The sequence below is a fragment of the Manis pentadactyla genome, chromosome 7 (assembly GCF_030020395.1).
Source record: "Manis pentadactyla isolate mManPen7 chromosome 7, mManPen7.hap1, whole genome shotgun sequence".
Lineage (NCBI taxonomy): Eukaryota > Metazoa > Chordata > Mammalia > Pholidota > Manidae > Manis > Manis pentadactyla.
The window spans coordinates 137,666,984-137,689,846 of NC_080025.1; the positions used below are offsets into that span (position 1 = coordinate 137,666,984).

The 22,863-nt window shown below is 37.9% G+C and overlaps 1 protein-coding gene across 1 annotated transcript in view; it reads left to right on the forward strand.

Annotated features, from left to right (window-relative positions):
- LOC118932546 (probable maltase-glucoamylase 2) overlaps window positions 1-21,915 on the forward strand; it is a 189,158-nt gene extending 167,243 nt beyond the window's left edge. Inside the window, exons 87-96 of the mRNA XM_036926117.2 lie at window positions 206-240; window positions 341-457; window positions 1,029-1,177; window positions 1,278-1,362; window positions 1,763-1,819; window positions 2,219-2,343; window positions 3,384-3,472; window positions 11,754-11,803; window positions 15,897-16,070; window positions 17,305-21,915. Of these exons, the coding sequence (XP_036782012.2) occupies window positions 206-240; window positions 341-457; window positions 1,029-1,177; window positions 1,278-1,362; window positions 1,763-1,819; window positions 2,219-2,343; window positions 3,384-3,472; window positions 11,754-11,803; window positions 15,897-16,070; window positions 17,305-20,229 (3,806 nt within the window). The 3' untranslated portion in view covers window positions 20,230-21,915. The remainder of the gene's footprint in view (window positions 1-205; window positions 241-340; window positions 458-1,028; window positions 1,178-1,277; window positions 1,363-1,762; window positions 1,820-2,218; window positions 2,344-3,383; window positions 3,473-11,753; window positions 11,804-15,896; window positions 16,071-17,304) is intronic.
- Window positions 21,916-22,863: the final 948 nt, after the last annotated feature.

The window sequence follows — 22,863 nt, forward strand, 5'->3', positions numbered from 1 at the left end:
TGCCCTGGTAATATCTAATCATCACCCATGTGGGCAATGAAATCAACAGAAGCTGAGTTTTCTATGCACATGAGCTTTAATCTATATCCATCTTTGCTTTTTTCATAAGTGGCCCAGGGTTTTCAAATGGGGGATGGAAGAGACAGGTCAAATTACCCTCTCAAGGGGCTGCTTCATCCAGCACAGTTGTATCTTCTCATTGCAGGCATGATGGAGTTCAGTCTCTTTGGAATATCTTATGTAAGTCACACTGGGGCCACTACAAACCACCCAGGCAGATTTCAATGTATCTGCAGATCCACAAAGTCCCACTTCACGCCCTGGTTTTGCATCTTCTCAGACAGGAGCAGATATTTGTGGGTTCTTTGGAGATGCTGAATATGAGATGTGCATTCGGTGGATGCAACTGGGGGCCTTTTATCCATTTTCCAGAAACCACAACACCATTGGGACCAGGGTAAGGCAGTAGGTTATGCTGCAGGTGTTTTATGTCCAAAATCACAGCTTCCTTTTAGTCCTCAAAAGTATCGTGTTCACGTGTTGAGAAAAATCATAAAAATGACCAGAACCTCCAATCCTTAGAAAACCGAGAGTTCAAAACATCAAAGTTATAAGCATTTTTTCAAGAATATTGTTAATCTCATGGAGGATTAGTGCCAAGAAGGAGAGAAGGATTTATAGCTCTCTACGGGGCTAAAATACAAGAAGCCCCCTTTGCCTTTAAGAACAGGGAATCTGTATTTTACTCAAATCCGTCCAAGATATGTCAGCGCTGCATACAGACCCATCTCTCTATACAACTTCAGGGCCAAGGCTAGACCCATGCAAGGGCCTTAGGAGTCCTTGATGAAGAGGAGGAAGCAAGAGGCTCTAATTTAGTCAGAAGGCAGGGGTCAGGGAAGAGGTAGGCTAGAAATGAAAAGAGTGTATAACCTGGATGTGGGATGTGTGGCTGCTGACCCTTTTCTGATACCACTAGGATGGCATAAAGAAGAGGTGATGGGTCATATGCTCCTTTATCCCTTTAGAGACAAGATCCTGTGGCCTGGAATTCAACCTTCGAGACGATCTCAAGGAGAGTCCTCCAAACCAGATACACGCTGCTACCTTACCTCTACACGCTGATGCACAAAGCTCACGTGGAGGGCAGCACTGTCGTGCGCCCCCTTCTCCATGAGTGAGTTCAGCCCCAAGCAGCTGGACTGGGCAGGGCTTGTGAATAGCCCTCTGCAACAGTCAGAATAGTGTGGATGGGTTTTTCAAACTTATTTTTTAAGGTTTACAGATGATCGCACAACATGGGATATAGACCGTCAGTTCATGTTGGGCCCTGCCGTCTTAATCAGTCCCGTGCTGGAAAGTGTAAGTTTCCCATCCTATCAGAAACCCTCCAATCCCATTCTCTAAAGTGCAGGAAAGGCATTTTAAAGATCATCTTGTCTAGCTCACTATATTCAGGCAAATGCCTTTCCAGACATCTAAGGGAGATCGTTTCCTTTTTCAAGGTCTCCATTAATGAAAACTTCACAATCCTAACATTTCTCATTTTGATATCTTGTTACCTTGCATCCTTATAAAATTTACCTTTTTGAAAAATTAATTTTTCTGTGTGTTTGAAGAATAATCTCCCAGGATCATTCTCAATTAAGCCTCCCAAACTCATGATTAAAATCAGTAGTAAATTCCACTTTCTAAGAAAGAATTTTTCGAATTAAAATTAAATAATTGGAATCTTCATAATGATATGTTAATTTTGTTTCAGAGCACTTCTGAGGTCCATGCTTATTTTCCCAGAGGGCGTTGGTATGACTATAGCATGGTAAGCGCTAACATATTTTGTGAGGAACCAGATAGGTCCCTGCAGGCTAGAGAAGTGGCTAGGGCTTTCTTCTGACTTCCAGGCACTTAGTTTCTAAAGTAATCATTTTCAACCTTTAGCCATGCAGGTTTTGCTTCAAGTGTCCATAGAAGCATAAATAGGCAAAATCTTATCACATTGATTCCTACCCTACCCCTCACCTTTTTTGGAGAATATAGAGAAAGGACTAGATTTCCAGAGTTTTTAGCAAAACTGAAAAACAGAGATTTTCTCCTTAGATTTTCAGTGTCCTGCTGACTTCCCAATACACTTCCTTGGAAAGGAAGGGCTTGTGTGAAAGCATGCATTCATTTCATCTATCTATCTGTCATCATCCCTTACCTATATTCTCCCTTCTAGGAATCTGTCAATACATCGACAGGTGAGTGGAAAACCCTGCAGGCTCCCCTTGACCACATCAACCTTCATATCAGAGGAGGCTACATCCTGCCTTGCCAAGAGCCTGCAATGAACACTCACGCCAGGTAAGGAGGAGACGTGGTATGTGATGGCTTCATTTTGCCATGAGGCAGCCTCACTGGCAGCTGCCCACCTTGACCAAGACTGTGGATAAATAAACCACATTCCAGACAGTTTCACTGATTTGATTCTGTGAATGCCTTCTGAGTAGGATCTGGGGGAGGAGTCATGAAGTCAGTCTTGGGGAGATCTTTCATCTGTGGCTGTGTCAAAGGTCTGAGGCAAACATTTTCCTGAGATTGGTGGCATTTACTGCTTTCCACACTATGAGAAAAATTGGGAATATTAATGAGTTCTTTGGTTTGTGATGGCTATTCAGGAATTTAGAGCTCATTTCCAGCCTACTTTGGTTGACTCAAGGAGAGATAATATAAATGTGTGTGTGTGCGTGTGTGTGTGTGTGTGTGTGTGTGTGTGTGTGTGTGTTACATTAAGGAGAACATACTATGTCAAGAGAGACACACATAAAAGGTACAATAAAAACTCAAAAACTATCAGCTTTGTAATATGGTTTCATATGGAAGAGGGCTTTGGCTGTGACTTGAATGACTTGAATAATAAACAAGATTTGAATATAAGACAAGGACCAGAGAGATTCTGGGAGGATTACATATCTAAAGGTGAAAAATGAGCTGGGTTTGGGGAATCATAAACCTTTCAGTTTAACCAGTGCATAAGGGGAAAGGCCAAAAATATAAAATAAAATCCAGCAGGTTAGGGCCAGGTCATGGAGAGTTATGCATGCCAGGCAGGATAAGCACTCTACATTTTATTCTGTGGCGATCTGGGGAGTACTGAAGGGTTGGGTGGTGGTTTTCTTCCTAAGGAATTTGTATCTTATCATATTACTTATACATATATAAGTAAAGTGTCTGTATTTGATATTTGAAAATGGAAGTTTATACCAAGTGTTTCATTAAATTTTAAATGTTTTTTTCTGTTAGCTTTTAAGTATCTTATATTTATCTTATTTTATCTATTTTTAAGCTGACCTTCACTCTTACAACCTGCAATCTAGCGAAAAATAACATTTTTTTCACCACAGCCGACAAAATTTTATGGGATTGATTGTTGCTTTGGATGACAATGGAAAAGCTGAAGGTCAGATATTCTGGGATGATGGACAAAGCATTGGTGAGTATGAGCTGCCCAGAGTCCTCATACAGATTCAGAAAAACCACACCACGGAGACTCAGGATTTAGTTGGCATGGTCTGAAAATCTACCACAATTTATGCTACTGTTAATAAAGTAATGGTGTTGGTAGAATATTTGTAACTTTTGCCTCCTCATTTATACCACACTGCAATTATTATAGAACAGTATATGGTTCCCAGCTTGATAGGTTCAGCAACCTGATGTTATGAATTCAGTCAGGGGTGGTCTATCTCTTTATAACTGTCTCACTCTGATGAGGCTGACAGTTCATTCATTCTCAACAGTTCACAGACCTGGCTCTATTATTTGGGCCAGCCATCTGTGTATTGCCTCCTCTGTAGGCTGCTCGGGAGATGAATTAGAGTTTATAAAACTTCTTGGTGTCTCAGAAATAGGAATTAAGTATTGTCAAAAGGGTACTTACATGAAATATTACTTTGTATGCTTTCTCCCCCAACACAGGGATATGATGGTTCTTCCCTAGACAATTGGTGTTTGTCACTATAATGGGGACATCCTCTTCTTCAGACATTTCTATAGAAATACTGACACACTGTTACCAACCAACATTCATTTTCTAATACTACTGTGAACCAGAACATTCTAATCTCATAACATGTCACAGTTTCCAAAATTAGAGATTTTTTCCCACTGGTAATATTTCAAAAGGTTTCTTCCTTTCAGTTTTCTTCATTATAAAGGTAGTATAGTCTCATTAAAGAAAACATTTTAAAGATAGAAATTTAGAGAAAAATGTAATCTTGTTTAATATTTTTGTGTATAGCCTTTTGCTTTTCTATTACTTAAGACACTGCTTAATTGTTTACTTTGCTGAAAACATACTGCATATTTAATTTATGATTTCTGTTTCTTTGCACTTAACATAATGGCAGAAATATGTCTACATGTTATTACATATTCCTTATAAACACTGTTATTATGAATATCCGTTGAGAAGATATGCCATAATTTCTCTAACTCTATAATTACTCTGTATATAAGATACAGGATGTTTTCAGTTTTATAAATAACATCCTTGAGAATTAACCTTTGTTTGTATTTCAGATTATTTCCACAGGTAGATTCCCAAAAGTGAAATTACTGTTTTTTAATTAACTTGATTGAGTTATATTTACATAAATAAAATATGATCATTTTAAGTAATACAGTTGTGTAAGTTTTGACAAGCATATACAGTTGTATAGCTACCACCACAATCAAGATATAGAACATTTTCATAATCCCAAAAGTTCCCCTTTTATTCTTTCCAATGAACTGCCCCAGACTTTCAACCCCCATTTCCAAGCCTTCACAGCCACTGATCTGTTTTCTGTCACTATTGATTAGGTATGTATTTTCTTGGTTTTGTGTAAATAGAATCATATAGTGTGTATTCTCTAATAGAATCACAGTGTGACTTTCACTTCTTCCATTTAGCAAAAAAATTTTTTAATTCATACATATTGTTGCACATAAAAGTAGTCCATTAGTTTTTGACTCCTGAATAACATTCCATTGTAGGATATACCATAATCTGTTTATACATTTACTGATTGTTGAATATCTAAGTTGTTTCTTATTTTTTAACATTATGCATAAATCTGCCATGATTATTTGAGTGTAAGTCATTTTTTGATCATTTGCTTTCATTCCTCTTGATTAGAAACCTGGAAGTGGAATTGCTGGGCTGGGTCACATGACAAGTATAAGTTTAACTTTTGAAGCAACTGCTCAATTATTTTCTAAAGTGGCTGTTCTACTTCCCATTCCTAACAGTAATAATTGGAAGCTCTAGTTTTCCACATTCTCACCAGCACTTGGAGTTTCAGTTTTCACAATTTTAGCCACTCTAAAACTGTAATAGTGCATCTCTTTATGAATTTAGTTAGCATCCTTGATGTTCAACATCTTGTTAGGTGTTTATTGGCTATTTGTACATCTTCTTATGTGAGATATCAGTTCAAGTCTTTTGCCCATTTCTTGTGTCGCTTGCCTTTTTATTATTGAACTATAAGAGGATGTATATCAGTCTTTTATTGGATATATGATTTGCATCTGCATGTATAACTTGCCTTTCCAATTCCATTATGGCATCTTGCAAAGAGCAAACTTAAATTTTGATAAAATCAGTTTATTCATTCTTTGCTTTTATGATTTGTGCTTTTTGTGTCTTGGCCTAAGAAGGGTTCTAGTTCCAATTCCTATCTATGTGTGTATGTGGAAGAGGTGTTTTCCCACACTAACAAGCCCTTGTGGGACAACAGCTGGGTGTCCTACAATTCAACTCAATTCTGACACTATCTACCTAGAGATAGCCACAGATCAAGGGCTCAGCCCCGTAAGACTGTGTCCTCCTCACCCCAGACTTCAGATACCAGTCACATGCTCGGTGTCTCCTGTGCTCCGACCAACCATCTGTAGGTTGGAGGTTCCAGCGACCTAACACTTTGGGATTCAGATGCCAATTGCAAGTCCAGGTTGTTTCTGGATTTCTAACCAACTGGCTACAAAATCAGAAGCTTCTATGACCCCCTCCTCAGGTTCAGTTAATTTGCTAGAGTGACACATGGAACTCAGAAAGACAATTTCCTTACTTGATTACTGGATTATTATGAAAAGGTATAACTCAGGAACAGCCAGCTAGAAGGGATGCGTAGGACAAGGTATGTGGGAGGGTGTACAGAACCTCCATGCCCTCTCCCATATCTCCTGTGGAAGCTCTCCAAACCCCATCCTTTGGTTTTTTATGGAGGGTCCATTACATGGGCATGATTGATTAAATCAGTGAGCACTAGTGATTAATTCGATCTCCAGCCCCTACCCCTCTGCTAAGGTCTGGGGGTGGGGCTGAAAGTTCCAACCCTCAAATCCCTTGGCCGGCTCTCCTGGCAACCAGCCTCCATCTTGAGGTCCTTTCTAAAAGTCCCCTCATTGACATAACAATACACCTTGATTGTTCTCATCACTGAGGAATTCCTATAATTTATTATAAATTACAACATCACATGGCCTAACCCAAAGTTAGAGATTTTCTCATATTTTTGGAAGTTTTACAGTTTTAGCTTTTTCATTTAGGACCGTCACCTATCTGGTATCAAATTTTGTGTTTTTTAATGGTCAAGGTTCATTTTTTCCCCCCATTTCTTTATCTAGTTGATCCAGCACCTTTCTTGAATGCAGAATCTTTTTGCCTGTTGTATTATCATAACACTTCTATTAGCCATCAATAGATTATATGTGGCTGAGAGTCTATTTTTGAATTATTCTGTTTCATTGATCTCTATGTTTATACTTATGCCATTACCATACTATCTTTACTAATATTCTTCAGAATTGTTTTGGCTATTGTAACTACCTCAAATTTCATAGATTTTAAAAACTTGTCAATATTTAACAAAAAACATTCTAGAATTTTGACTGGAATTACATTGACTCTATAGATCAATTCTGGGACATCTACCTGTCACTTTGAATAACTTAAGTCTTCTTACTCTCACCAATATTTTGTAATTGTCAGAGCATGGGTCTTGAACATATTCTGTTAAACATATTCCAAGTATTTTTAAGTTTTTGTTGATATTGCAAATGGCACTTAAAATTTCTCTACTCAATGTATGGATAATATATAGCCCTGTACTCATTTAATATAGTATATAAAAGAGATTGTTTTCAAGTGATTTGGTTGTTCAGTTACAGATGGAAACTGGCTAATGGGAGGAATAAAATGGAATTAGATTACTTCTTTTTTCAAAGTCCAATCCAGTGTCTGACTTTTTTTTTTAAGTCCAGTCTGATACATAAATTCTATGGAGAGGCATGCAGCATGTTAAAATTCAACAGATCTGGATTCAAACACCATTTCAGTCATTAACTAGTTATATGTCTTTTGAAAAGTTGCTTTATATTTCTTTGCCTGAATTTCTTCATCTTTAACATCTGTAAAATTCTACTTACCATGTAGATTTTTTATGCAGATAAAATAATATAATATATATGTGGAGAATAACTGGTGCATGGATGTTGAATAAAATTATCAGTAGTGTGCAAGATAAATATAACTCCATTATAAGCTTTTAAGATATTTTACATTTAAGTCAGTATGATTACTATGACAACAAAAAGCCCAAAAGTCTGAGAAAGATTGTTTCTCTCACCAAGCACCCAAACCAGGTTTTAAGGGAGTGGCAGGAGTGGAACCATGTGACAATGCCAATTTTTAAATTTAAGAAATGTATTTATTAATGGACTAGAATGTTCCCATCTATTGCAAAGTGCATAGTTTTCCATAAATTAACTATATGAAAGATGAAATTTTAATCAAAGATTTGTTTGGTGAGCAAGAAATTGTAGCAAAAGGAGTTAGTGGCCCTGATGAGGTATTCAGCCCTTTGTCACTTCAGTGACACTCTTGCCAAGGTGGCCGCAGACCATTTGCACTGTCAGATCATGCCATGTATAGACTTGGGTGATTAAGCAGGAAATAATTCTGTTATGGTATGGAATATGGATGATAAAGCCAGTTTAGAGAATGACAAGAGGTAATGAGATTGATTTTGTACTCTTTGAGTTTGGGGTGCCTGTGGGATCTCCTGGTGGAGATGGACTGCACAGGATTTGGAAGTGTGGGTGTGCTGAATGAAAGGTCGAGGAGTGGAGCAGTAGACCTAGGAGCATTATGACAAACAGAAATCACATACTAGATTAATCTTCAAGATTAATTTTTTGAAAAATACATTTTTATAAAAAAGAAATGTGATTTTTTATAAATTCTTGGGCCTGACTTTAACTATTTTTTGCAACAGCTTTATTGAGATGTAATTCACACACCATGTGATTCATACTTTAAAGGGTACAGACCAGTGGTTTTAGTATTCACTGAGTTATGTAATCATTTACAATCAATTTTAGAACCATTTCTTCATCCCAAAATGAGCCCCATACCTTTTAGGTATCATCCCTCAGTTTCTCCACCAATTCATCCCACCATAGGAAATGCAGCCCTAGGCATTTGCTTATCTACTTTCTTTCACTATACATCTGTGTACTGTGGACAATTCATATAAACAGACTCACATGGAGTCATATAAATGAAATAAATGTGGTCTTTTATAACTGGTTTCTTTCACTTATCATAATGTTTTCAAGGTTCAACCATGTTGTAGAATGTATTTGTATTTCATTCCTTTTACATGGCTAAATAATATTCCATTGCACAGATACACCACTTTATATATCCATTCATCACTGATGGATGTTTGGGTTATTTCCACTTTTTTACTTTTATAAATAATGCTTCTGTGCCCATCTGGGTACAAGTTTTTGTATAGACATTTTCTCAGTTCTCTTACCTAGGAGTGGGATTTATAGGTCATCTGGTAACTAAACTCTATGTTTACTTTTGGGGGAAATTTCAGATTCTTTTACAAAAAGGCTGTACCATTTTACATTCCATCAGCAGTGTATGAGAAGTGTCATTTTTCCACATCCTTGTCAATGTTTATTATCTGTCCTTTTGAGTATAATCATCCTAATGGGTGTAGAGTATTATCTCATTGTGGTTTCAATTGGTTTGCATTTCCCTGATAGCTAATGCCATTCAACATCTTTTCATGTACTTACTGGCCATTTATATATTGTCTTTGGAGAAATGTCTGTTCATATCCTGTGTCAATTTAAATCAGATTGTTTTTTTAAGATACAAGTCCCTTATCAGACATTATTTACAAATATTTTTTCCTATTCAGTGAGTTTCTTTTCACTTTATTCATAGTGTCTGCAGTATAAAACTTTTCCATTTTAATGAAGTCAAATTTCTTTTCTCTTTTTTTTGTGCTTTTTGTGTTATACTAGAAAACCATTACCAAATCCAAGTTCTCAAAGACTTATCCTGTTTTCTTCTGAGAGTTTCATAGTTTATACTCTTACATTTGGGTCTCTGATCCATTTTGTGTTAACTTTTTATATGGTGTGAGGTAGTGACCCAACTTCATTATCTTGTATGTAGATATCCAGTTTTCCCAGCACAATTTGTAAAAAGACTATTCTTCCACTATTGAATTGTTTTGTCACCTTTTTTGAAAAATCAATTGACTATAAATGTGTGTGTATATGTAGAATTGCAGACATGGAAATAAACCTTCACATTCTATATATTCATTCTTATGGCAGTACCACCCTGTCTTAATTAGAGTTGCTTTGAAGTAAGTTTTGAAATCAGGAAGCAAGAGTCCTCCAACTTTCTTCTTTTTCAAGAAAGTGCCTTTTTTTTAAAGTAGGTTTTCTTAAACTTGATAGTATTGACATTTGGGGTTAGATAATTCTCTGTTGCTGGTGGTGGCTGGGCTGTTAATTATAAGGTGTTTAGCAGCACCCCCACCCTTTGCCCTCTAGATGCCAAAAGCACTCCCCCCAACCCTAAATTATAACAACCAAATGTGTCTCTAAATATTACCAAATGTTTCGCAAACAAAATCACTGCTGGTTAAAAACCACTGTTTAAGAGAATCTAGAGTCCTCTTATACATCTCAAGCTAATTAGTACTAGATGATTGATGTCAAAGTGGGTTAATAACACCACAGTTAGTGTGCAAAATCAGCCTCCTATGACCAATATATTTCAAAGAGGAAAAAAGCCCAGTTTCCTATAAAATTTTAAGTTCCTACAATAAATATATTTTAGTTTCAAGGTTAAAAAAATCAATAGTCCCTGAAAGTTTTAAACTTTTTATACGTTTTAACTTCTATAGAGAAGCTCCTGGCTCTGTTTTCATCAGACTTAAAAATTCGAATTTAAAGTATCAAGATACAGTATAAGTATAGATTTAACTTAAATTTTCTGTTAACAAGTTTGTAACTATTTGTAAACTTTTCCTTACTGACTTAAGGAGATTTAATAGCTAGTTGAAGGATAATTTTAAATCACCTATATTAACAGAATCCCATTCTTAAAAAATATTTATTAAAACTGCTAAAGGAGGGTATAGTATTTGCTTAAGTTACATTTTCTAGTCAAGGCTAAATGTAAAACTATGGGTTTTATAATTGCTTGGTTTCACAAGAGTGGAGGTAATTTAAAAAACAAAGGAGAGGATTAGTTGGTTCAGGGAGAGAATATGTTAGAATATTAGTAAGAGATGAAATGTTGATAAAGGCCAAGAACAGAACATGACATGAACTGACTCCTATGACTAAGACGTAGGAGTTGTAGAAGCCACAAGAAGAGAATGAGTGGATATCAACTAAGGAGTATTTCAAGGAAGAGATGTGTGGGCAAACAAATCTAAAAATCCTGAACATCATGAAGAGAGACTTTGGTTTAATAACTGTGTCACTGGTGACTTTGAAAGGCTCAGATTCAATGAAAAAAGGAAACACAGGCACTGAAGTGTAGGAGATAAAGGGCTGTATTATGAGTTGGGTACACAGATGTAACAAGCAGAAGCTACCTTTTTTGAAATATGTGGCACTAAAAAGACGTTGGTGGTAGCTTGATGTAGAGAAAATCGAGTAAAGGATTTGTGTGAATGGAGTGCCCTGGCACATGACTGGGGCCTGAGGAGCAGAGAAGGTCTGGGGAGGAACTGATGGAGTGAGCGCTGTAGGGGCAGGAGGGTTTGGGACCTAGAGCACTGTGGGAGGATGTGCTAGGAGCAGGGAGAGAAGAGTAATGAAGGTGAAGATGGAGATGACTTTGATGATGATAGCAAACAACAGATTTTGAGCACTTAACGCTGTGCAAACAGCATGTTATGGACCTCATTGCCATGGTACTACGATTATCTCCATTTCACAGATGATAAAATGTCAAGTAACTTGCCTGAATTTGCACAGCTACTAAGTGTAAGAGTGGAAATTTGAATCTATGTCAGTCTGGCTTGAAAGGCTGCATTCCTAATCCTTCTCCTCTGCACCGAGTCTTCATCGCCACAGCCCCGTGAACTCTCATGACCGTGTATTTGCTATGTCTGCACAGAAAAACCCATCAGTACCTTCAGTACTTCTCCACCTATGGTATCTATCCTTAGCTCAACCCAGATCCTCTGGTTTTGCAGCCTCTTGACCCTCACCTCAAATGCCCTCATCCATATTCCCATTCTCACACTAACCTGGGGTGAAATAGTCCCTCAGTTGCTATCTTTAGGGCTCCTCGGCCCTGATAAGTAACTGTGATCCCACTGAGGTGTTTTCTGACTGTATGCAAGATTATCTGCTACAGTTGAAGCAATGAATGGTTACTTTTTCTTTTGTTTTGCTTGTAGATACCTATGAAAATGGGAACTATTTTTTGGGAAACTTTACAGCAGCTCAGGTAAGACTATTTTATTGAATTTTATAAATCCTTTCCCAGTTAACTACTGATTAGATAATTATACAGTTATCTGTATTATCAATTAACTGCATAAATATATCCCACATCTTAATAGGAGGAACTTTCTGCCTTTATGTTTATAACTCAGGTCTGTTGACATTAAAATAAGGAAGAAACAGTCCTTGTTTTGATAACTATCCAGTATATCATCACTCTATAAAAAGAAACTTAAAACTCACGTGATGCCAGGGGAAAAGGTAGTTCCTTAAATGTGTAACATGTTTTCCAGGATGAGACAGCATTTTGAAGCTGATAAAATTTTGAAGGGTAAAAGCTAGATTGGCTATCTATTGCCCCACAGTGGTGCTTATCAAACAACTTCAAAACTTCCGCAGCTTGTAGTAATACTTCTTTAGCTCATGAGTTTGCAGTGTTTGATGGGCTGGGAGGGGCTTAGTGATCTTGGCTGGTTCACAGGCATCTGCAGTCAGTCATGGAACTGGGGGTCCTGGATGTACTCACTCATGTATCTGGGGGATCAGCTGGCTCATGGATGATCACTATGGCCCTGGGGGCTGATCTGGGCATGATCTTTTCATGACTGTAGACAAGGGCAAAAATAGAAGTGGAAATGCCTAAGCACTTTTCAAAATCCCCATTCACATCAAATTGGCTAATATCCCATTATCATGGCCATGCCCAGATGAACATGGGAAAGGATGACCCATCCAGAGAGGGAGACCACTGCAAAATTGGAAAATGGGTATGGACAGGGAGGAGCAAATAATTTGAGACAATAATACAGGCATGTTAAATGATTCCATGGATAACCTATATAATTCTAGTTAGAATAGGAGGAACTTCTGTGTCAAACCTGGAATCTGCCTCTCTAATTTTTACGTATTGATTTGAACTAAGGAGTAATATAACAAATTCGTTGTGTCTTTTCTATATAACAGTGCTTCAGGTATTTGAAGATGTCTGTCATATATCCCTCTGTCTTCTCTTCTTGGAATTACATGTCTCCAGGCTAAATTCACTGTGCTTATACTGGTTTCTGGATACAGTTATTCTGTTGAACTACAATTAGTCTAGATTTGTCTTAAAAGATGGTGCCCAGCATTGAGAGAACATCTCAGAGCTATACTATAACTGTAACAGCCTGTAGCCACATGTGGCTACTGAGCACTTGAAATATGACTAGTCTAATTTGAAATATTTGAAGGATTGTAACATATCACATTAATATTTTTATTGAATACATGTTAAAATAATATTTTGTGTATATTGGATTAAATAACAAATATTTTTAAATCAACTTCTTTTTAAAAATGTGGCTATGAGAAAACTTAAACTTGCATATATGATTTGCATTACACTTCTGTAGGACAGCATGGGCTTCCTACTGCAAAATAGATGACCTCAAAACTTCAGTGGCATGCAACAACAAGTATTTACTTAGCTCATTGCCTAATTGTTACCTCTTTTTAGCTAAACTCTTATTTTCTTACTGTACTGCCTCACATTGTGTTAACTGTTTTTGCTTTTCATTGAAGTATTATTGATACACAATCTTATATTGGTTTCAAGTATACAACACAGTGGTTCAACAGTTACCCATGTTATTAAATCCTCACCCCCATTAGTGAGTTACTATCTGTCAATACAGGAAGATGTTACAGAATCATTGACTATATTGTCCATGCTGTACTACCATCCCCATGACCAACTTATATTATGACTGAGAAATTGTTGTGCCCTTTCATTCCCCTCCCCCTCCCCTTAACCCCAACCCCTCTCCCATGGTAACCACCAGTCACTTCAGTGTCTATGAGTCTACTGTTGTTTTGTTCATTTTGTTTTGTTTTGATTTTAGATTCCACTAATTAAGTGAAATCATGATTTTGTCTTTCTCTGCCCAGCTTATTTCACATAGTATAGTACCCTCTAGGTCCATCCATGTTGTTGCAAATGGCAGGATTTCTTTTTTATGGCTGAATAATATTCCATTGTGTATATGTACCACATCTTCTTTATCCATTCAACTATTGATGGACACTTAGGTTATTTCCATAACTTGGCTACTGTAAATAATGTCATGGTAAACATTGGGGAGTATATATCTTTTCAAATCATGGATTTCATTTTCTTCTGATAAATTTTAGAAGTGGAATTACTGGGTCATATTCTATTTTTAGTGTTTTGAGGAATCAATCACCCTACTGCTTTCCACAGCGGCTGCACCAATTTACATTCTTATAAACAGTGTAGTATTCCCTTTTCTCCACATCCTCACTAACACTTGTTATTTCTTGTCCTTTGGATAGTGGCCATTCTAACTGGTGTGAGGTGATAGCTCATTGTGCTTTTGATATGCATTTCCCTGATGATTAGCAATGTGGACATCTTTTCATGTGCCTGTTGACCATCTGATACATCTGTCAGATATTTGGCACATATAAATCTTACAGTCAACTAAAACCTTTAAGTTATTTTCATAGGCATGATTATCAGATCATTCGTCCTGCATTTATCTTTTTGAAACTAAATGTAAGGCTTTGTATACTAATTAAATGTACAGAATTCCCTGTTGTTAATTTAAGAAAAGTTGAGCTGAAGACTACATATTTTTAAGGAAGTTGTTGATCTAGGAGTCCTGGATATTAGTTCTATGTCTACTGCTGACTAGTTGCTCAGCCTAGGGAAGACAATTCCCATTTAACCTGTTTCTTTATTATAAAACATTAAATTTCCCTTAAATAACTTCTAACTCTAAAATTCCATCCTCCTTTTATTCCAAAGTAATGATAATTGGATTCGTATTTCTATGTGATATTTGAAAATTTTCCTAAGAATCAGTGGTTTGAAATGAATGAAAGCTACCAACTTGCCCTGGCAGTAATTATTATCAGTGCTGTGCTGGCTGGTATTGGATTATGGGGGCATGGAGGCTGATTTGTAGCATTTGCTAATTTGTGTGGCATAAATACTCCCATCATTTGCTAGTGTGACGCTAGCAACTGACTTGCAAAATTATGGGTAGTTTAACAGTAAGCCCTCCCAAATCAGTAAGAGCTAGCTAGCTCCAGCACACCCATTTATTTATTTCCCTTTTTCTTCATTTTCCCTTGATTCTGCTTGCCCAGTCAGTTACAAAAATCTTATTAATTCTCCATAATTTCAATTGAACATGTTTCTTTTTCTTTTTGCTATCGCCACCAGAGTCAAGGAGTTTATAGCTTCACTCTACTGCAACTATGTCCTTTGTTTATTGCATAAAATCGTGGTCATCTCATCTTACATACTTAACCAATGCCCTTTCTGTTTGCCCGGCACCAGTTATGGGGGTCCTCACACTCAGTGGGTGTGCCTTTGTTCAGTCCCTGCCCACCCCCATTCCTTTCCCCATTACTTCACCTTAAAATATCCTTTCCATCCTTCCAGGTCTTCTGCATGCCCTTCCTAAGTCTTTTCTTGACTACCCTGTTCCCATAGTGATTGTTCCTTTCTCTTACCACCCATAACAAACATTTACTATGACTTTCATTTGGGCCTTAATCATATGCCACGCATGACTCATGTCACGTTATTTTAACCCTTATACTGATATTTCAACAGGTCATGATTTAGACAAGTACTTATATTCGTTGCAAACTGTCCTTAGTCTAGAAACCGTTGACCGTAATTCTTCGTCCACCCTGAGTCCCCTCAGGCAGGACTATGCGCATAGCCCCATCCTGATTCCGTACGAAACCATCTCTGTGTCAGTTAGTTAGCTATGGGGTCTTGAGCCACCACCTCATCTCCCAGAGCCTCATCTGTAAAACAGAGATAATGATGCTTTCTTTTCAAAATTGTTCTAAGAATTAGTAGTTAATATAGGTAAAATAACATTGATAATCTTGATACATAAACCTAATATTGGCATCATCGAATGCCTTGTAACAGGCACTCAGGAAGTATGTTTTCACGAAGTGTTTAAGAATAAAAATAGCAGACCAATATAATAGTAAATTGGGGTTTCTTAACATTTTAATGTGGAATATAGTCTTTCAACAAATGTATTATGTATTTTTTTATGTATTCTTTATAGAACAGTTTGAAAATCCAGACCATCCACAATAAGTATTTGAGTGACTCAAGTCCACTGAAAGTTGGATATATTAAAATCTGGGGAATAGGTTCTGCCTTTGTGACAGAAGTCACTTTCACCTATGACAGAGAGCAATTCCCGGAGACAAATTTTATGAGTGACCCTTACAAACAGGTATGTCTCAAAAATGTTATCATAAATTAATTTTTTTATTCTATAAAATTATCACCACTGTTATTATCATTATTATATTTACTTATATTTGAAGGTCATAGATGTGTATGATAGATATGTCCCTGAAAAATTGTGAGTGTTGAATCATATTGTAAAATGTACAGTATTAGTGGACTCCCAGTACAGTGCAGGGATCAGCAATCAATGGTCTGATGAAATCCTTTCCGTGTGTCGTCCAAAGAAATTGTGGTGTTAAGATTGGTTTCCCAGGCTAGCACAACAGAATTTACATACTTCTGTGGCAGAGGCTAAACCAAAGGAAAGAACGATCCCCCAAAATTGTTGGAGATTTTCTCCTTCCTTCCTGAAGTTACTCATATCCCTGGTCAGATTGATAGATTTGTAGGTTGGTGATAAACTATTGACAGTATACTGTGGTACTCATCAAAATGATTATGTCTCACCTGTGATGTGAGATGAAATTCTTTGGTTAACAAACAGGCTGACATAAATAGCAGACCCTGTTAGACCTCTGGTAGAATCTACTTTAGCTGCTAGAGCCACAGAGTGGGAAAGGAATTACCAGTGGAGTTACCAAGGTAACTATGGAGGGAAAGTATCCCACCTGAGAACATCAGATCTATCATGTATGTGGACCCAGCAACCTAGAGAGGGAGAGTCAGAGAAATGAAAGCTCCTGTTTCCTAAAAGGTGAAAAGAGTGTCCTGACGATATTTGGATTTTGGAAAATGACCCTCTAAACACTCAAGTAGATTCTCTATTACCTCTGCTATTTCTCTCTTTTAAGACATTTTTCCTGGACTGAGTTCAAAACCACCCTTTGCAAGTAATTACTTTCAGTTAAGGCTAATACAGAAAAATCTTTGAACACCTTTTATTTTTTTGAAGCTTTGTAGCATGTGGGATGCCTGTTATGTGCCAGGCACTATAGGTGTTTGGAATGGTGAAACCATGAAACAAGCCTGCCCTCCAGAAGGTTAAAATCTAGTGGCAAAGCAAAGAGATTCTTTCAAACAATGGTTTTAATCAAAGCTGCAAATACTTGCCAGAAATATGGTTACTGACTAAGAAGTGGAAAGAGGCAGATTTCTAGGAGGATTATACACACAGCACTTCTCTCCATACTTATCTGTTTGGAATCAGTGTAACCTGACTTAAAGGTGATGTTCAAGAAATTCTAAAACTACTAACGTTATCTCTTCTTTTCTGGCAGACACTAACTGTACAATTGACTGGCAAGATTTTCAGCCTGGAAAAGTTAACTGAGGTTACTTGGATTCATGGTAGCCCTATAATTTCTACAACACCTATGACAAGTACCTTCCCAATGAGTTCTCCACATCCTTCTACATATACTACTAATGCTACCACTTCTGAGATTATCTCTAGTTCTACTAGTACAAGTACTATTACTACTGTCACTCGTGCAACTCTTCCTGGCACAACCACCTTTGTCCCAACAGACACTACTGAACTTACAACCAGTATTACTCCTCTCGATACCACTACACCTTCCCCCACAAGTACTATTACCAGTATCACTAGTGCAACTCTTCCTGGCACAGCCACCTTTGTCCCAACAGATACTACTGAACTTACAACCAGTATTACTCCTCTCGATACCACTACATCTTCCCCCACAAGTACTATTACCAGTATCACTAGTGCAACTCTTCCTGGCACAGCCACCTTTGTCCCAACAGATACTACTGAACTTACAACCAGTATTACTCCTCTCGATACCACTACACCTTCCCCCACAAGTACTATTACCAGTATCACTAGTGCAACTCTTCCTGGCACAGCCACCTTTGTCCCAACAGACACTACTGAACTTACAACTAGTACCACTCCTCTCGATACCACTACACCTTCCCCTACAAGTACTATTACCAGTATCACTAGTGCAACTCTTCCTGGCACAACCACCTTTGTCCCAACAGATACTACTGAACTTACAACTAGTATTACTCCTCTTGATACCACTACACCTTCCCCCACAAGTTCTATTACTACTGTCACTAGTGCAACTCTTCCTGGCACAACCACCTTTGTCCCAACAGATACTACTGAACTTACAACTAGTATTACTCCTCTTGATACCACTACACCTTCCCCCACAAGTTCTATTACTACTGTCACTAGTGCAACTCTTCCTGGCACAACCACCTTTGTCCCAACAGATACTACTGAACTTACAACCAGTACTACTCCTCTCGATACCACTACACCTTCCCCCACAAGTTCTATTACTACTGTCACTAGTGCAACTCTTCCTGGCACAACCACCTTTGTCCCAACAGATACTACTGAACTTACAACTAGTATTACTCCTCTTGATACCACTACACCTTCCCCCACAAGTTCTATTACTACTGTCACTAGTGCAACTCTTCCTGGCACAACCACCTTTGTCCCAACAGATACTACTGAACTTACAACTAGTATTACTCCTCTCGATACCACTACACCTTCCCCCACAAGTACTATTACCAGTATCACTAGTGCAACTCTTCCTGGCACAGCCACCTTTGTCCCAACAGACACTACTGAACTTACAACTAGTACCACTCCTCTCGATACCACTACACCTTCCCCCACAAGTACTATTACCAGTATCACTAGTGCAACTCTTCCTGGCACAATCACCTTTGTCCCAACAGATACTACTGAACTTACAACCAGTATTACTCCTCTCGATACCACTACACCTTCCCCCACAAGTACTATTACCAGTATCACTAGTGCAACTCTTCCTGGCACAGCCACCTTTGTCCCAACAGACACTACTGAACTTATAACTAGTAGCACTGCTCCTGATAACACTACTCCTTCCCCTACTAGCACTGGTACTACTGTTCTTATTACCACTGCTCTTTCCTCAACAATTAATGCTAATAGCACTGATAATACTATTCTAAATACAACTACTCCTTCCCCTACAAATACTGGTGCACATACTACTAACAGTAGTTCTCCCATCATAACTACTTTTTCTGAAAGTACCTATGCTGTGGACAGTACAGTTGCTATGGTAACCACTTTCCCTGTAAGTGCTGATGTTGCTAGCACTAGTAATGATGTTCTTACTACAAATTCTCCTTCCCCTACAAGTTTTGGTACTAATAGTACCCGTAATACTATTAATGCTATGACTACTCCTTTTTCTACAAGCATGAGTGCTGTTGGCACTGGTAATACTGTTCCTATTATGAGTACTCTTTCTTCTCCAAGTACTGATGCTACTAGTACAAGTAATGTTATTCCTGTTATGACTACTTCTTTCCCAACTCCTCCTACCACTCCTACTCTTACTTCCACTCCTAACTCTACTAATCCTGGTTTGAGCAGGTTTCCAAGTAATAATACATTTACAACTGATGTAACTACTAATTTAATGGCATCTACTAATGAAAACACCACTTATTTCAATACTCTGGATACACAAAGGACCATGATAATAGATACTACAGTTACCAGTACCACAGATAAAACCAGTACTGATGTTATAAATGCTCCCACTGGAGACAGCCCAGCTACTGTTGAGGTCAGAATCAAAACTGTTTCTGTGGTGAATACTTTTTCTACCACTCCAGACACAATTACTGCTAGTACTCAAGACTTTGCCACTCGCTCACCTACAAACACTACAGGTATTGCATCTTCTACAAAAGCTGGCAATACCAACACAGCATATACTACCACCATTTCTACACATGTTTTCAGCACAAAAAATACAAATTCAGTGGTCTCTTCTGACACAATCCTTACAAACACTTACATTCCAAGTACCACAGCTATTCCCTCCACCAATTCTATAAACAGTATAGGACATGCAGTAAATATTGCTGATGCAGATGACACCATCAGTGGTCCAGCTAACTCTACACATCTCTCCACTGCAAATATTACAAGAGCCTCAGACACCTTGACTGCTCTTCCAGATATAGAAACTCACCATCTGGTAACTACAAACAGCTCTACAGCCAGTCATGTACCTGTCACTGCAACGAATGCTACCACAGATATTACCGTACATGCTTTAAGTGCTACCACTCCTGATAAGGCAACGATGGAGGCTCCTGTCACCACACCTACTCACACTGCAAATGCCATAAATACTACCCTTGTTCCGTGATTACTACTCAAGGTAGGACAATTGCTACAGACATCTCTTTAAAACAACTATTAAAGATACAGAAAATCAATTAACAGATGCATGATCTTATGCTACATAAGTTTTCACAAATATTAGCACTAGCTTTTACAGATATTGCTGCTCCAAGCACTGTAGACACTGCAGATGTGTCTAAAGATGCATCTACTACTAACTTTATAAGTGTAATTAAAGAGACTGTTGGACACTTCTTTTGCAGCCAGACTATATAACTGCTATTTTCGGAATTATAACTCCTATAGCCCCATCAATTAAACTACAGAGATTTTATATATTCTTGCTACAGGCCTCACAGATGATTTTGGTATCCCAGGTAACACCACATTAGGCTCTGTAAATACCATTGCTTTAGATACAGTTACTGAAATAAACTGATGTGTTCTTGTGGTATATGACACAATATGATCTGAGAGTCCTGCCGGTACCTGCACTCACATGACTGCTACAACAACAGTTACTGGTAGTACAGTGGATTGTTTCATTAGTAAGTCTAAAAATCACACTTTCTTTTCCTCTGGATTTTTCCAAATACCGTGGCTATCAGTACAGTAATTTGCTATTACAATTACTCCAAGTATTATTGCTTCTAAAGAGATCCTACCTGTAGCTATAAATATGGAAAATGCTACCATTGTAGATCTTGTATATACTTTGACTACAGGAACTGAAATGATTGAATTAGGAATATTATGTTACTTTTACTTCATAGAAAATTAAAATATGGTTATAGATGTTAAAAACATAACTTCCCAAACTTTCCCACCATTACTTCCTTAACCACTACTGATATTCTTACTGCAAGTTTGATAAGTACTTCTGTTTATAGGCCCTCAGTGCTCCCAGGAAATTACAATTAATGTCCCCCCTGAGGTAGTCCTAGGCCCTTGCCATTACCACTAATGACTGGATTCACTTCCGAGTCCCTAACCCTCTGTAGACCGGAAATCACCCAGGCGGAGATGAGTGTATAAAGATAATGGCATAGGCGAGGCAGCCCCTTTGCTGGGATCAGAGTTCATAGTCTTGTTGGCTCTGTCTCTTACCTACCAGCTTTTCCCTTCCTGTTTTACTGTCTGGACTCTCCTTCAGTGCGACAGGACTTTCAGCACATTCTTGGTCTTTCATATTCAGATTTACCATTTATCCTTGATCTCTTACTTTCTTAGATCACACAGACCCCCACGAATGGACTCATGATCATAACCAAATGTAGCCAGTTAGGTGCTTTTGAAGATCTACCCCTAGGACAGTATTCTCCAAATGTCGTTTGGGGGCCTTATAGGAGGCCCCAAAACTTTATGGGGTCCACAAGGTCAAATCTATTTTCCTAATAGAAATAACAACTGTGTTGTTATTTTACTTTTTCACTCATATTCTATCATTAGTATACAGTGGCATTTTCCAGAAAGTCTGTGCTGTGTGGTGTTACTGTAGATGAGTATAGAAACAGATATAAGAATCTAGCTGTCTTGTATTAAGCCAGATGTTAAACAGATTTACAAAATAAAAAGTGTCATCCTTTTCACTATTCCTTCTGCTTTGAAAAATTTGTTGTTTTTCGAAAATGTGTTATTTATGTTAACATGTAATCGATGCAGTTATTTTTAATGGATGAAAAAATAAATATTTTATAAACTATTTTACAAATGACTCAATTTTAATTTCTAATGCAATAAATATTAGTAGTTATGACTCACCTAACAAAGCATGGGGTCTTCACTAAATTTGAATGTAAAGAGGTCCTGAGACCAAAGAGGTGAAGGTCACTTCCCTAGGACAACGATATCCTAGTTCCACTCTCAGGTCCTAGTCAAATATACCATCAACTTCCCCAGCATGTAGGAACTCCAGCATCTGTGGCTTAAAGTTCTCCCTACACACAAATGTTTGTCACCCACTATGAACACATTTGCACAGCCTTCTGATCTACCACCTGTGCTATTGTCTGGATGGCTTGAATATTCCACATGAGGGCACTTATTTATCAGTTAGTTGCAGTTGCGTTTTGGAATCTGCTCACAAGCTGTAGTCCTCTGAACAAAGTTGATAGACCTTATACCAGAGTATGTATACCTCTTGACTTCCCAACTCAAAACAAAACTCATAATTCTAAACGTGGCTACCAGTACCAATAGATGTGGTCATAGATTCCCTCCCTCGCATCTTTACTGAGGGAGTCCCAAGGTACTTGTCAGCACCACAAGCCCTGATATGGCACAAAATGCTCTGTGTCCTGAGGCACATGGGGTCCTGCTGCCAACCCATCACACCAGGGCAGATTCATTGGCCAAAGGCTTCTCTTAAAGCATTTATTTAGGACTTGGAAAACTGAAGATGAATTTCTCCAACCAACCATAGTTCCACAGTGACACAGATTCCTTTGTGCATCTAAGTTGACCATAATTGAAAGCATGGAAGTTTGAAAAGGTAAGTACTCCTGGAAACAACAACAGAAAGAAAACCTGGACTTAATACAGACATTTGAAGAAACTTGGGAATTGAAACTTAAGAGTCAGAAGACATGGCCCTGGAACCAGGTTCAGAAAACCTGGAAACGGAAGAGGTAAAAGCCAGTTTCAGCTTTGCTCCTGTGCT